The sequence below is a fragment of the Pholcus phalangioides genome, unplaced genomic scaffold (assembly GCF_987345545.1).
Source record: "Pholcus phalangioides strain wild (caught in Gottingen) unplaced genomic scaffold, Ppha-v1.0 ptg000039l_1, whole genome shotgun sequence".
In the NCBI taxonomy this organism is placed as follows: domain Eukaryota; kingdom Metazoa; phylum Arthropoda; class Arachnida; order Araneae; family Pholcidae; genus Pholcus; species Pholcus phalangioides.
Window position 1 is genome coordinate 4,247,372 of NW_028301625.1, and position 17,179 is coordinate 4,264,550.

At 34.7% G+C, this 17,179-nt stretch overlaps 1 protein-coding gene across 4 annotated transcripts in view; it reads left to right on the forward strand.

Annotated features, from left to right (window-relative positions):
- The window catches only part of Vha100-1 (V-type ATPase subunit a family protein Vha100-1), a 167,005-nt gene that overhangs the window by 44,292 nt on the left and 105,534 nt on the right, over positions 1–17,179 (forward strand). For 3 of the 4 annotated variants that reach the window (XM_089253437.1, XM_089253436.1, XM_089253439.1), the window contains exons 4-5: positions 4,907–5,035; positions 15,194–15,229. In XM_089253437.1, the coding sequence (XP_089109563.1) occupies positions 4,907–5,035; positions 15,194–15,229 (165 nt within the window). The remainder of the gene's footprint in view (positions 1–4,906; positions 5,036–15,193; positions 15,230–17,179) is intronic. The other variant, XM_089253438.1, reaches the window with a different exon arrangement.

Below are 17,179 nucleotides of genomic sequence, written 5' to 3' on the forward strand. Positions count from 1 at the left end.
CAGTCCATCGGTTACAGCCTTCTGGATGTCACTGTCACAAGAACGCGAACAGTTCATTTCTTGATTTATCTGTGCGGTCTCCTGAAGAGGGGGAGGCTCTAATGCAACAGCATCAGGCATCCGAAGAGGTGAACCTGACGAATAACCCTTAATGGATGAGAGCCGACATCTCGTAGACACTTCAACACAGGATGAGCGACTTTTGACTAGATGAAGAGGATGATCAACGGAACGATCTGTGCCGAGGCACCCTTCTAGATTATCAACTCATGGCTGGAACGAGGCGGGATGAAATGAAATGTCACGTCCAAAGATCAACGTTCAAGGACCAACGTGACTGTTCGTTGCACACTACCGGCATATAAGGGAAAATTTCCCCATCTCGCCTTACCGGAACCAATCCGTATCGAGACTCGGCGGCGCTAAAATTAACGTAACATTTGAGAAATTTACATATTCACATGAACTAAAAAATATTGCATGACAATCGGCATCTGGCAGCGCAAAAGATCGTAACATGGAGGCCGATCGATCCCAAAATCAATGTTAAAGGTAGTAAAAATATAAAAATGACTAGAAAAGGACCATTTCCCGCGGGGCCTAAATGGTAACGTTACACAAGCATCTCTCCAAAATAACCAACATTTTATCGGAATGGTGCTCGTACTGGCAATTACCCCTTAATTCTTCAAAAACAGTTTTTATGATATCTACTCGCAAAAGACTTCCACTTGATTCTTCTTACACTATCAATAACTTTTTAATCACAAAAGTTTCTAATTATAAATATCTGGGTTGTAATTATTTCTGCCGACCTCCGTTGGAATCTCCATGTTGATTATGTCTTTCACAAGTGTCTCCAAAAACCTCCTTTTTCTTCATTGAAACCTCAAACTCCACCCGCCACCTCAGACATCTTTGTTACCAAACCTATATTCTTCCTGTACTCTTATATGCCTGTGAAATCTGGGACCCCCATACTCTCTCAAACGTTGAAAAATTAGAATCTATTCAAAATAAATCCGTCCACTTCATTCTTAACTGTTGGTCATCCTCCGCCTCTGTCACTTAACTCAAGCGCCAACTCAATATGCAACCGCTTTTCACCCATAGACATATCTCTCAATTAACTTTCCTTTTTAAAATCCTTCATGGCCATTTTCATATCGACACTTCCAGTTTTTTTAACTCCAGCTTCATACTGTTTAAAAAGAATTAACCATTCACAAAAATTGAAACCCATCTTTTTGCATCCACAGATTATTTTAAATTTAGTTTCTTTCCTCGAACAATAACTGATTGGAACAACCTCCCATCAAACATTATTGATTGTACAACATTCAGCAATTTTCACACCTGCTGAGTATACTAGCGACTCGCCAAGAGCCGATCTACTAAGCTTTCACATGAAAGTGATGAACGGACGAAAGAATGCAATCTGATCGCCAGGATCGTGAGTATTTACACCTCTAAATAGAAAGTGCGGTACAGTCCAACTCCAGGGACTGACCATCTCAAAAAATGTATATCAGAACATGAATAATTAAAACATAACAAAACAAATTTGCATAACAGAACAATGACATTGAATGTTATAGAAATTTTGTAATATCAATGTGGCAACAATGTTGACGTGATCAAGATCACACATTTTTTCCAGTTTATGAACAATGAGAATATCACAGATTTTAATCAACTGTGCACGGTTAGGAGAGGTAAGGAAACAATAACAAAAATTCTATTATAAAATTACACAATTACAAATGTATATATCATGTTTCAAAATTGTAGGATAGAGGTGGGTTTGGCAAATTCCTCAGGTTCTCCAACTATTGTTGCAGAAGATGTCTATAATGAGGCAATTCACATCAGAAAGCAAGCTATTCTATATGCATTTACAACCTTATTAGATGAAACTACCTGCCACTCACACAACCGAGAACTGCCTCTATCATCAGAGTCAAAGCATTTGAACGACAGCATAACAATATTTCATGATCACCATATCAGTCCCATTGAAAATCTTAAATATTTCAATCATATCTACCCAGCATCTACATTGTTCCAAAGAAAATATATTCAATGAAGTCTCACGTTGTAGCTCAAGTATTGTATTTCTGCTAGTGTTCCAGTGGCTCTTCTTTGCATCCCTTAAATCAAGTCTGTATCTTTCTGAAGATAGTCTCTAAAACTATAAAGCATTCTCTAGGTCAGGACAAACTAAGCCTCAGAAAAGTGGGAGGATCACTTTAGGAGATTGAGAAGAGACCTTTTTTAGGAATGAAATTGAGCATTCTATTAATTTTTTTTATCGCCATGGAACAACGTTTACTAAACCTAAGCCGCTCGGTAGCCTTTAATGCTACTGTCGCGGATTCCCATATCCCAATAAGTTCACAGGCAGCAAAGAAATTTCACAGTCAAAACATACAATGCTATTTTCTACAGTTAAGATATTAACACATTCAATTAAACATTTTTCCATGTTAGGCAATTAATCCTTGTTTCGTGATTAAAGTATGTTCTGAATATATCTCACAGTAAATAAAAAATATCTGACCAAAATGATTGAATGTGGTCTAAGCACTTTATCACCATCTCGCCACTTGACACATCGAAGCAAATGCAGAGAGGAGTCATGTATCCTTTCATGTAGTTAAAAGCAAGTCTTTCTAATCATTGCAGAAAATTCAGTTTAGGCTGAGTATTAGATGACAGGAGGACACATTGGACTACAGCAGACGATGATTCTTCACCAGGATATACAATATACATATAAGGATAGCTGCACAGGAGGACACTGATGATCAACTGTCCAGGATGTTTCCTCTTTTTTGAAGTAATCAAACTACTTCAGGATCCAGCATTTCTTCAATAATGAATATTCTCGGACTTCGACTAGAACATATCAACACTTTAGTAAAACTGATCTCAAATGCCACAACAGATGAAATGCCTAATGAGGTGGCTGAAGAAAGATGCCCATGAAAAATATGGATGTTGAATATGTATTTAAATTATATCAAAAATACAGCCACCCAATAAGAGCAATAAAAAACCAATAATTATGATAAAATATAAATATATTGCCCATAAAAAATTGTGGTTCTCATCCAAGTATGAATAGCTTCTCGATTTACTCCAACATGTTTATCGTATTTCTTTTTAAACGTGTCAATTTTTTTATAATTCACAACCCCAAGAGGTAAGCTATTCCATTTATTAACAACCCTATTACAGAAAAAGTCCCTACAGCACCACAATCTAGAATTGTCACTTACCAATTGATACTGGTGTCCCCTTGTCAAAACAGTAAGTAATTTACATAAAAATGCATAATAAATATTTGAGTATTGACATTTTAGGATGGCAACAGAATTAACAATAAGGAGGGAGTTGGCCAGGCTTTCTCAATATGCCAATATCTATGAGATGGTGGTGATAAAGAAAGATAGACATTAATGGAAGTTCCCGGGTCGACCCCTGCTAGCAAAACAATGTATTTGTAATTATTTAATTACATTACAATAAAATCTCTTGACTACAGCTCACAACTATACGGCCTAGTCTCTTGGTGCCATGACATCATCAAATCATTGGAGCTGTCGCCAAACATTGCTCAGTTTGTTGCCAGTTTGGCGATATTTACAGAGAAATGTGTTACTTTTCATTTTTACATAAAATAAGGAATATTTACAGGTGAAAAATGACAATAAATGATAAATAAGAACTATTTACATAATTTTTGTAGCAATATTTATATTCTTGGACTTCCTTTTCAGTAATAAATTTTTAAAATGTACAGTACATAACAAACATTTACATTATGTATACATTTAAGTATTAAGTACTGACTCCTATTATATGAAGAGGGGCAGTTTTTTGCATTAAAATGGTGTTTTTGATAGGAAGGTTAAGAAGTGAGCATTTATAGAACTATGGCCTATCCGGCTTTTCTGATATCCGGCCCGCCTTTCCACCACATTAGTCCAGATTCTCTTCTAGACACATGAAATCTTATCCAAATGGTATATAACATGATTCATTAAAATAAATTACAACCTTAACGACTCAACCGGGTTTTCTTTCTGGGAGAAACCTAACATCTCTCATAAAGTCTGTGGTGTTTGGTCAGAACATGATATCTCCAAAAAATGGCTTTTTGATCTAAAAGTAAGTCTTGCTAATTATAACTAATTAGAAGTTAGATAAATGCACAAATACGTGCGTACGGCTAAACAACATGCTGATGTATGATATTTTCATTTGTATTTGTGCGTATGCTTTATTTTTGATTTTTAAATGACAATGAAAATGCTTATATCTCAAAAATGCGATTTTCAAGTTATGTTCTGACCAAACACCACAGAATTAAGGGTTAGTGGTGGCGGCAGAACACAGAAAATATGAGAACATTCCCCCCCCCCCCATCCCTGCAAAAAAAAAAATTGCTTAGAATTTTTTCAGTCTCTGGTAATTTCCGTGAGAAATGATGACCCCCCCCCCCCCCCTAAGAAAGACTATTGAAAACTATGAGATGTTTGTACTCAATCAGAAATCTCCGATTACAATATTTTTCACTAATCAAAAACAAGGGGAGCCTCAATTTGTGGAGGCAGGTTTGATAATGTTAACACAATCCCATATTTCTTGCTCATATCTTCCTATGCTCTACCATCACGATTTTTGCTCGTCCCTCCAATGCACTCATGATCAGCTCAATCTTGTTAATCCAGAAAATACAGGAACATATTGCTCAAAGGGCAATATGTTACAGCTCATTAATGAGAATTCTCAAATTGTGATTGTATAGAAATAATTTGGAAGTGAAATTTGAATGTAAATATAAAAGGTGTATAAATGGGGCTTTTTACAAATGTAAGCTAATTATTGTTTTCCCATTTAGGCCACATTTGAAAAGCTAGAAAATGAGCTGAAGGAAGTGAACACAAATGCTGAAGCTTTGAAGAAAACTTATTTGGAACTGACAGAATTGAAACATATTCTGAGAAAAACACAAGCATTTTTTGATGAGGTAAAATCTTTTACTGTAAGTTATTTCAGAAGTTCAATTCTCCAAAATATTCTTGACTAACCTTTAACAGCTCTGTCTGATATTTACCTCTTTTCATGTGTGAAGAATTTTTTATTTTGTTCCATTACTTTTACTCTATTTTGTGGAAGATAGATGGTGTTTGCTTGAAAATGAAAAGTTGCTGAGGCTAAAAACTATTTTTTTCTATACTTACCAGCTGGCTAAAGCAATAGGGAACACGAAGAAGACAAACATATTCATATACAATCTGTACAACCTTTCAAGAAACAAAGCGTTTTAAAGCATGAGTATCAGTTGAAATTGTCGTTAGATGATCAAAGCAGTGGGAACAGTTTAAGGGTTCAAAGTGTAACAAAGTTTCATGGGTGTGCAAGAAATGTTACTGTGCTGATAAAAGTTTCATAAAATGAATCCGTATCCAGTGAATTACAGAATGATTTAACCTACAACTTTATTTCATATGGATTATTGCACAAAGTCTGAAACTTTGAATGAGAATTTAAAAAGTTTTCTTTTAACAATTTGAATTAGTAATACAGATTCTTTCTCTTATGGTTCTAAACTTTCTTCTGCAGCACCCCTCTCCTGTATCAATGCTTGTCTGTGGCTCTCCCAAAGCAGTCTAACAAATAAGCACCTAGTATAAGCTAGTATTCTTTAGCAAAGATATCAACAACTTGAGTCCATTCACAAAAGGATATAAACTCTGATGAAAGTTAACTCTCTCTCAGTTTTAAAAGCTACCACAGCTTCTGAATGGTCCGAGTCTTTGGTAGTGGAGCATCATAATCTAACCAAGTGGTTCACTTTTGCCATCCATTGCTCCCTTTTTATGTCAATGTGCTCCACCCCAGAATGGTCTAAGAACCACTACAATAGGCAATCATCAATGTTCACAGCTCACTGTGATGCCCTTGACAAAGGTTGATGATGCAACATACTATTGCATTCCCAGGTTAAGTTTTGGATATCCAATGTGAGCAGACAACAAAATAAATTGAGAAAGATTCCTATCACAGTGGATCATTTATTCAAAGTTTAACAATTTTCACAATTAACACTTTACAATTATCAATTTCCATTTGATTTTTTAATTCTAAGAATTAAAGTCCTGTCTTGAAATTTTGGCAGTTAATTTCGTAGAGATATCTCAACAAAATAAGTTCAGATCTCACCTAAATTCAGGGTTTTCTATGAACTCTACATCTCAGATGATTTCCAGATAACTTTGTGAAATCCTTCTTGACTACTGAGATCAGGCACCTGAAATTCCCCATGTCATATTGAAATCAAACATTTCAGTCCAGGAGCTACTGTAGACAAACGCGTCCATTGCCACCGAGGTGCTTGCACAGAATTAAAAGCAAGAAATGCACCCAAAGGTCAACTGTATCAGTTTATTCTAATCTTTATACGAGAGCACCTGCTATTCTTTGGTGAGATTGAACTCCTAGGATATCACAAGATGAGAATATTTCAGTTAAGGTTCAAGTTAACATACATCCAGACTAGCCAGAAACAAAATGAATAATTAATCAATTGATCGGTCCATGTTATACCAAAGAATTTTCAACTGCTGGCTGAGGATTAGTAAAAATTACTAATCGTTGAACAAACGAATTTTACTTGTAGTAGTAGTGATCGATTTGTAAGCAACAGGGGTATTTATACAACCGGGTGATGAAGATATTTTAGGACTGACTGTCCTCTTAAATCTTCTGTCTTTCATAATATCCAGGATTTACATAATTTCGTGTCGCAAACATTTTTGCTGCAAAATTATTTTAGAATAGCAACAAGAATTTTATATTGCAAAAATATTGTCAACAATTGTATAAATCTTGGGCAGAGGTCGGCAGCCAACCACTCAGAGAATACGTAAGTACAATTATGTAATTCAATAATTCTTTCGAATATAATGAGCAAAATAATGTGCCGAGATCAAGGATGATATTCCTCCACGATTATTACTATTGGATGTGAACCTAATATGTTACTATAGCGTCTCTAGGAAAAACAATCCACACTTTGAGAACCACTGTTCTAACCCATCTCTTGATGATGAGGCAATGCTAGTTAAAACTTTTGAGACAATTACTGCATCAGTGAAAATTTGATGGCTTTTATAGTCTAATAACATTTCACCCACATCTTTTTCCTCTGCAACCAGGGATTTCTTTTAAAAGCTGAAGGATTTCGTCAGATCCCTTTGTTTCTTGATTATCATCAAAAGCAAGTCTGGGCCATAACTTTTCCCAGGTTTTTTTTAGCAAGGCTTCTGTCACGTTTTCCCTTGCTTCTGCAGGCCAGTAAAAATTGTTCACTGAATTTTTTTTCATTGGAATTGAAAGGGGCTCGTTCTCATTTCCAATGAAATATTGAAGCAACATTTTTTTTTTTTTTTGCACCTGTTTGATGAATTGCAACACCCTTTGGTCCATTGGCTGAAGCAAAAACGTAAGATTGAAAAGGTAAAAAAACCATGTAATTTCCCCACAATTCTTTTGTTAAGTGGAATTATCTGGTCTTCAATTCTTATCCTACCCATAGGGATACTCACTATTATTAAAGTTTTAAAAAAAGCAATAATTAAAAGACAAACCCTGGCTATCCAAACAGGTCCCAGTCAGTTTGGGTTAGTGGGTACCAATGTATATTACTTTGTGAATGAATATTTGAAGATATTTATAAAATGCTACGTGTTCAGAAATAAGTTTTAAAAAAACTAATATCAATAGTAAATTGATTACATTCCAATAAAGTTATATTTTGTTCGATTTTTTTTTCAGGAAGCAAAAGTAAAATTTTAAAATTTAAGTTAAGCATCTCCATTCTCAGAGGACATAGAACTGTTCTCAATAGGCACTCTGACTTCAATTATTAACTTATATTGTTTGTATTGTGAATAGTAGTTCTTGCATTCTAGCTGAGATTAAGATAAGATATATTTTGGCCTCATGTAAAAAAAAATTCATTTTTCTATGAGTCTTAATGTGCAAAATGGATCTACCAAACTTACAATCAGTATGATTGTCAAAGAATTTTTTCTGAAATTTGCAAAAGTTTTGCAAAAGCTTCTATTTGGCACTCCTGAAAAGTGAAGAGAAAATCACACTTGAAGCCATGACACTCTCTATAAAATCTCTTTATCATGTTTCAGATATTATGGATTCTAGATTTTCTAAGGTGTGAATTTGAGCAAAGATGAATAGGGATCAGATTTCATTCACCACTTACTTGGCAACTATCAAAAAGGCGCACCATCAGAGGGAATTCTTTTAGTTCCTTCAAAACTGCCCAGATATCCAGATATTGAGAAAAATTGGACTTTCTTGGCAAGTCATGTGCTATAAATGTGAAGTCTGCAGAAAACATTGTTGTTGCATGCATTGGGCTTGACAAAAGTTGCTGCAACAGCAAGAAGTTTCAACACCTTATACATACAGCAGAAAGGAATTGATTGCCAATGAAAATAAGTGAGAAATTAAAGTTTGTGTAACCTAGTACTTCTATAAACCTCTATTACTTCTAGTACTTACTCTAGTACTTCTATAAAACTCGTCTATAAAAATTGAAAATGGCAACAATGGCAGAAAAGTTTTTGTGCATTAGAATATTGAAAGGTTTTTCTATTATTTCTGTACAGCATGCGCATAGAAATCACTACAGAAAGGGATCGCCAAGCCACATGAATATTTTGCAGTGGCATACAGAGATGCCATTAACACGTCAAATACCCAAAATTTCGGGAAAGCATGCATAAAAGTTTGGTTCACGTGTCCTCCGGGATGTGTTCTTTCCTAGTTCCAAGATGAAGTTAATCCAAGTTTTACTACTTCGTATACTGTACTGCATTGTAATGATATACATGTGGGTTGTTGAAGATATTTAGTTTTGGCTTTAGGAGGGACAGAAGGATTTTTTTCCAAAGAAAATTGTGGATCAAAAAGAATTTTAAATTAACATAGTATAAAAGACTATTTTCTCCCGTATTTTAATTTTCTACAAAAATATTTTTAATTTTTCATTTCCTTGGGGCCTCCATACGCCCCCCCCTTTTTTGCCTTTGGTGAAAAAACGGTTTTGGAACCCGCAATGGTAATGGATAACAATTATCTAGACATGTTTCAAATATATTTATTTCCACAATTGGGTGAGGACAGTACAAATTTTATTTTTCAACAAGATGGGGCTTTGGGTTTTCATAGTTATTTAAACGAGCTTCCAGAATGCTGGATTGGATGTGCGGGTAATGATTTGCCCTAATTCACATGACCACTGAGATCCCCGGATCTTGCGTAATGTAATTTTTTTAATGGTATTTCATCAGATCTTTTTTATAAAGCACCATTGAACGCTCAATGAACTTAAAAACACTCCAGTGCTGCATTAAGAACCATTGGCAGTGTAAAAATGTAAAACGTGTTTAATAAACTTGATTACAGATTCAATGTTCGTTGTGTTATGAAAGGTTCACACATCAAATATTTGTAACTGTAAAAAATTATAGAAATTTTTTCTTTATTTTCGTGCATCACTGATTATATTTCTCGTATGTGTAGTAGTTTCAAAAATAAATATAAGTTTTTAAAATTTGGTTATTCTCTCATTTATGCTAACCCTGTATTTTTCAAGGCATCTGAAATATTGTAAGGAGGCTTGTACTACTTATAAAACTAAAACAGGGTTCATACAGGTTAGGGAAAAAAAACACTTTTTATTTTAAAAAAAAGGAAAATTACCTATTTTTTTGTTTTAAAAACTTGGAAATTTTTGACAACAGACTTGGAAAATCATTGCAATTGTCATCTGATTGAAGGCAAAAAAAAGTTTTTGCCTTGAAAAGGGAAATGGAGAAAGTATATTGGGATCCTATTAACATCGTAAATATTGAGATAAATCTAATCTTGCAATCAAATGCAAAAACAGTAAAAACTGCTGAGGAGAAATAAAGATTCCATAAGTCCATGTGAAAGAGCGTATTCCTGCCACCTTAGGGCCGTTCAAGTATTACGTAAGCAAATTTTTAGCCATTTTTGACCCCTTCTTTTCAGCAAAAGTCAGCAAAACTCTGTACGAATGCATGAAATCCGGATGATTTTGATAATTGAATGCAATTTGCACAAGGTGTTTAAATAAAACTTTGATCAAGTGCACGCAAGCACCAAATCGGACCTGAATATCAAGCACTCTTGGTGCTTCGAGGAGCACCATGGTGCTCGCGAGCAACAGATTGAAGATACCTGATCTAGATAGACACCCAAGCATGATGATAGAGTAAATAACAAGTGGCTAATATTGGACTTCGAAATATGTGAATAGGAAAAGGAATATGTGAAATCCATATTCTTTAAAAGGGTTCTTGGTTAGTCTAGTGAATTGTCTCTCAACCTCTGAGCCCTTACATCCGCCAAACTGGACCGCGAGTGATTTATTGCTTCATTTTTACCCATTTATTTCCCATTAATCTTGTGTATGCCCAGGCTTTCCAATCAAGAAAAAGAAATCAATAGTGCCGCAGGATTCCAAAGGTTGAGAAACTGGTCTAGTGGCCCCACATCTTGCAGTAGGACCCCCTAAGCTGAGATCTTTGGCGGGCTCAGGCCAAATTTTTCACGGGCCCTGTAAGTGAATTTTGAAAACAAAAATGAGAATTAGCTCATTAAGGGTGGTATTCACCGACATGGTTTAAGCTATAGTCACAATTTTTTGATAAGAGATCGACACGGATTGGTTAAATTCAGGGTTTTAACCAATCTATGTTGATCTCTTATCCAAAAATTGTAACTACAGGTTTAAACCATGTCGGTGAATATGGCCCTTAGAGTCCCCAGGCTGGATCAGTCCTCTACTGTGCTTCCCTCCGAATTGGAAAATATGCTGGACTATGTTTGTACCCTTAAACGATGGTTTCGTCTCTCGTACATAAGAAACGTTTCTTATTTTTTTATTTTACCTGCGCGCGTTAATGTAATCAGTGAAGAAATGGGTTCATTCGTACACATTTTATTAAGACTGTGTTTCCTTCTGATGCACATCCCTGTCTGGTGATGTGCTGCGATTTCGACGGCAAACTGCCAATTTCGACAGTTTGCGCCGATCGTTGAATCGACTGAACTAACTGCTCAATCAATCACGCCTTGCTCCATTCAGTGTCGTTCGGGTTTTTTGCTCTGTTTTGAGCCCACTATTGCTATGCGTCACAGCGCAACGCTGCTCTTGTACACACACGGCTTAATATCGATCAGTAGTGTTTCCAGTAGTTTAGCATTTGCAGGACACGTTTTCAATGAGCATGGGTGCGCCCATGGAGCTTGCTTTGGAAAGTTTTGTCATAGGTAGCGAAGTAACTCCGCTATGACAAAAACATTGATGAGGGGCTTGTCTAGGTCTCTTTCTATGGTTGCCAGACATCCGTACATGACTTGCAAGGGCATATGCAGGAATGGATTGCATTGAATATTCATGATAACCTGAGGGCTTAGGTGATTTCACAAAGTTGATTGAAGCCATGGGTGGGAATACGGGGGGGGGGGGGGGAAATGAAGATGATCGCCCCTAATTAAAAAAATTATTGGTGTAGACAGAAGAGCAAAAAGTGCACATTAGTCCCCCGCCTTGTTAGAGAAACAACCTGTATCCACTTATGCTTTTGCTTGGGGAAAGGCTTATGTGGCTTGAGACCTTAGGGTCCAGTTTCTATGGGGCGTTGTATTTAAATCAACTTTAAATTCAAAAGTTTTTAAATATTTGGAACAAAATTCTGGTCTTTCTTGTTAATTTACTTGCATTCCCCCCCTTTCATTAAGACCCTTTATTTTATTGACCCAAACTTCCCTATTTGGTCGCTACTCACAAGTTGGGAACAACTGATATAAAAAAACAGTCCAGTAGGGCTCCCACTCATTCTACTTTTCTGTAAAATGTCCCATTTTTGTCCTACTTTTCCTACTTTTTAAATGAAATCCTATCAACAAAATTTGTATAATTGATTTTAATAGAGGAGGGAATCATGGACATAGTGCCAAGTAATAAAAATGTAGTAGATAGCAATTAATGATTCTACCAAAGCAGAAATTGTATCATTTTAAACCTTATTTGGGGGGGGGGAATGTATGTGGACCATTTGGTGGTTTCTTAATTTTTCATTTGTTTAGTTTGAGGGTTCAACAAGTAGAGTAGTGATTTAAAACTTCTGCCTAGTTGAAAAAAAAATTTATTTACTACTTCATGGTCTTAGACAGTAACTAACATTCATCATTCAAAATTGTGGTGCACATCTTATGTGTAGGTGAAACAGTTTGCATAACAAAGCAGTTGTGTACATAGACTTATTCTAGGTTTTGTGACTTTGATGATACCTAATAGCATTCAATTTTCTTCTGTATTTTCAGGGCATGCGGAGGCACAAACAATATTTACAATGCTCAAGTAAAGAGCTAGAAATAAAAGTGTTTCATTTGTCAAAAATGATTACACTCACATTGACCACTAAAATTTAAACAAATTCTTTTTAAAAGGGATGGACAACACAGTAAAACCATCTGGTCCACCTTGACTTCTTTAAATCGGACCTTGTAATTTACACATTTTGCTTTTGGAAGTGGTATCGAAAGAGTGTCATTCTTAAAAACTTACATATCTTCATAATTTGCCATGTGTATTGTCGAAGAGAGTATAAGACTGGACTGTGGAAGACTCTCAAAAAGAATGTAATATATCATGGGAGAGCAGAAAAGAATTATCTATACGGTTGCTAAGACCTTATTTTGGCCAAAACATTTTTTTGTAACCAAGTCCTTTCTGCCATCTTGCTTTGGCCTGAGTCAATCTTACAGGATACTGAAAGTGTGTGTTATGAAAAAAAATTAATTTTAAAATTTAAAAAAAAAAAAAAAAAATTTTTTTTTTAAATTACACCATGAGAGAGATTATGTTGTCTAAGTGGGTACCCCATCCTACTTCTTCTAATTTTTAGAGTGAGAGCCATGCGAATGACAAAAAGGTCACAGAATTTTGCTTTTGGTAGACACCCTGATAGTCCTGATTATTATTGGACAAAACTCTGAGTGAGCGTGCTCTGAATTTGTCAAATCAATAAAAAAATTACCTAATAATCAATGCTTATTAATTAATGATTGATAGTTCTAATTTATTTATAGGCTATATTGTTTTGCAAAATAAATTTGCAAATTTTATAAAAACCATGATTTTTTCATTGCATGGGTCACAAAGAGGGAAAGGTGCGGTTGCCCAACCCCAGTGATTCACCCCTCCCATTAAATGTGGCCCTCGTAATTTCACCAATCCATTGATGTGGTCCTCGGATGCAAAATGTTGAAGACCCTAACTTAATCATGTCCCACTTATCTTATAATAATTTAAGGATTTTGGAGAAATGTTTATGGTATTGTTTTAAATTTTTACAGTTTATTATTGTATTAATGGGAAATCTCGCATTCCTTGATTTTATTCCATTTTTCCATTAGGTGTATTTGAAAAGCATAAGTGCATGTATGAAAAAAATATAAATCTACAATTATGAGAGAGATGTTTTGATGACAATTGTAATTAATAAAATTATAATTATATTAAAATTGGCTTCTTATAATTAATAAGTTCATTTCTTATATTATTAACCAATTTTTTATTTTAATTTATTTTGAACTTTCAATTGAAAAATTACCTGAAAAGTCAGGTAAATTTTTTTTACAAAAATGAGAGTATGAACCCTGTAAAAACATCTACTTTAAATCAAAACCTTCATGATAATAGAAGTTCAAAACGCCCAAAGATTTTAGCTATTTCTTTCTGTATTTTTGATAACTATTATGGTTTACGAATTTTGCTATGTGTGAAAATTTTTAATACAGTGGAACTTTGGTTAACGAGCTTAATGCGTTCCACCAACGCGCTCATTCCGAATCACTCGTTATGCAAATCAAACTTCCTCATAAGAAATAATGGGAACTTGGATAATTTGTTCCACAATTATTCATTCACATGAAAATGACTAATAAAAACTTCATTCATTCAATAATGCAACGCAATAATATAATAAATAATACAATAAATTATTTAAAAAAATAAAATAATACCATAAATAAATATACAATATGATGTTTACAAATTAACTTACTCTAAACGACCAGAGGGAGGAGGAGGACTATCGTTTAAGATGACTTATGCACTGCACTCACCATCTGTAAACTTATTATTTTTTGTGTGACTTTAAAATGGAATCCTATCTATGACACTTGCTTTTGCCTCTTCCCATTTCCAAAAAAAGAAAAAAAAAAAATCGTACTATCGTTGGACAGATTTATCGTTCACACTGCTACAGCTTTATTTGAGATGGTTCTCTTCTATAAAGTTTTGCACAGATTCCCACATTCTACACATCTTTTAATCTCATTTGAAGTGAAGGGACTTCTCATTTCTCTCTTCCTCAGACGAGATCATAATAAGCTCTACGTGCATAAGCTCTTGATATTGCATGCAATGGAAATCCATCAGTTTGTCTGTGGATATGACCATGTTTCACCACTAGTTCTTGAATGTCGGGCTCATGCACCTCCAGTCTCATGGTCTTCCCCTATGGCACAATCTCCTCGGATATGGTGGCCCTTGTTGATGAGCTAGCTCCTTAAAGTCACGGTCAATAATGCAATCAGCCCAAAGTTTTTCTCCAAGCAGAATTTAAAAAAAACTCCAAGTGCATATACACATAGTTACAATGCTACATCTAGTTTCATATCATAAACAGTCACGTTTTAGAGCTGTTCATTTTTCGAGTTAAGCACGCTGACCATAGGCTGTAGAGGAGAATATTACCCACAATTTCACAGCACTTGTGTTGATGAAAGCGAAAAACCACCAGCTCAGTTGTGGTAACGTGAAAATAAATAAACAAAGCACATTTTGCTTGTAATGTGAATCATTGCTCGTTAATCAAATCAAAATTTGTTTAAAATTTTTGCTCGTTATGTGAATTGCTCGTTAACCGAAGTTCCACTGTATTTGTTTACTTATTTCTGCATGTACCCTGTTATGTTTAGTTTATGCATGAATGCATGTGCTTATTTTTTGTTTGTCTGATCATTCTTCCAGACGTCTAAATTATGATTCATTTGACAGGCTAAGAAACTTTCCAGAAGTAGTCATACCTATAGAGTAGGTACATTGAAATTTTATTTTAGTTCCAAATAATTTCTGACTTTTGTTTTACTCATTCAATGCTAATATTTTTTCAATATCAGTATCATTCATTTAGGTGTAGTATGTGTTACTCCTACACACAATTGATAAATTTTAATGTTTGCTTTAAAATTAGGTGTCTTTAACCCTGTGACAGTGGTGTATTTTTCTGAAAAAAATTATGAAGATGGAAATCTTTTCTTTGTTATGAATTATATCAATGAAAAAGATGAACTCAATTCAGATTTCATGTAAAAGAAAACACTTTTTTTTGTGAAATAGTGTTCAAAATATAATCAAATCACAAATATAACTTATTATCTATATCAACTACATAATTAATTTTGCTGTTGCATGAACTAGACTCTGCCATCACTGTCAAGAGGGTTAAAAAGGGACAGGTTTATGTTTTAAATATGGAAAGTTAGAGAAAAAATTATGAATGTGTGTGCGTGAGAAAGTCATATAAACTAAAATTTAGAATGAGAAATTGATTTGTGAAAGATGTGAATTTCATTAGGATAAAAAAACTTAATTTATTATTAAGTAACAAACTAATTTTGTTTGTAATTAGCTTGAAATACCATTGATATTTATTTTTAGAAAAGGTAAAATGATTAAAAATTAAAAGCAAACCTTTGTACTCCACAATGTTTTTGCTTGGGTAAACTATCTTTTCTAGACAATTTCACAAAGGTCAGGCAAGTTTTTTGAATCCACTGTATAGTGTAATCTCTGAAACAACATTAGCCATGATGGATTTTTTTTTTTTTAAATTTCCATAAATATTTCTCAACCATTCTTCAAAGTTCTGAGATCAACTTCATTTTCTTTGAGAACCAATACGTTTTCCACTGAAGATCAGTAGTACTCAACCTCTCGTGCTTCAAGAACCCCCCCAGAGCCATCTTAAGAACATCATGGGCCCCCGGACCTAGTGATTTTTCTGAGACCATACCTGGAAAATTCTTGAAAAGTTTAATTGCTAGTCGTTTTTCTGAGGCCCCCGGATCATTCCTGGGTGGATCCATGCTTTAATACGGCACTGCCCCCTTCCCCTGGACATACATACAGGACTAACATACCCCTTTTGCATGTTGAACCATTTTTCATTGTTCAATTGTTTCATTACTTCATTTGTTTTCAAATCAAATTATTACTTTTCACTTACCTTGAGATAGCCCATTACGCACCCCTTGTTGTATGTATACCACAATTTGGGAACCACTGCTGCAGGAATGAAAGTAAGTTACTGGAGATAACTTTTTTTTTTTCATATCTCTCATTTTTATCTCTATCCACTGATATTTCATTGCTTATATTGAAAGTGGCTGTCTGCTTCTGGTAAAAATGTGTTATGCTAATATATGCTTCATTTAATATTAGCTCACAATTGTCCTTTTAGTACTTGTTCTTGTCTCAAATATTGCATCTCTGTGTATTTTGGTTCAAAACCATATTGATCATCACTTAAATTGGATTCAGTTTTGCTTTTGATCTGATTGGTAGTTATTTCAATTTTGTATCTGTATTTTGATTAAATGAGTGAACTATTTTATTTTGGCCTTCAGAAACATGCATTATCAGACTAATTATTCTAATCAAGATTGCCACAATCACGATAGTCAGTTCTTTTGGTATGGGGACCAGCAAAGGTTTTTTGAAATCGCTTGGTATTTTGCCAGTCTCTTCTTGATATTGAAAAATTTTTGAATTAACTTCATTTGGGCATCTTTTTCTCAGCCACCTCGTTGGGCATTTTGCTTGTTGTGGCATTGTATTTGTATTTCTTTTATGTATGGTTTTTTTTGGGGGGGGGGGGGTGAATGGAATTAACTGCAAGTTGGATGACCTTCACTATAAAACAGATAGTTTGCACTTTAAAACAGATACTTTCCTCTAGCAGCAGGATCTTGTGTGAATCGG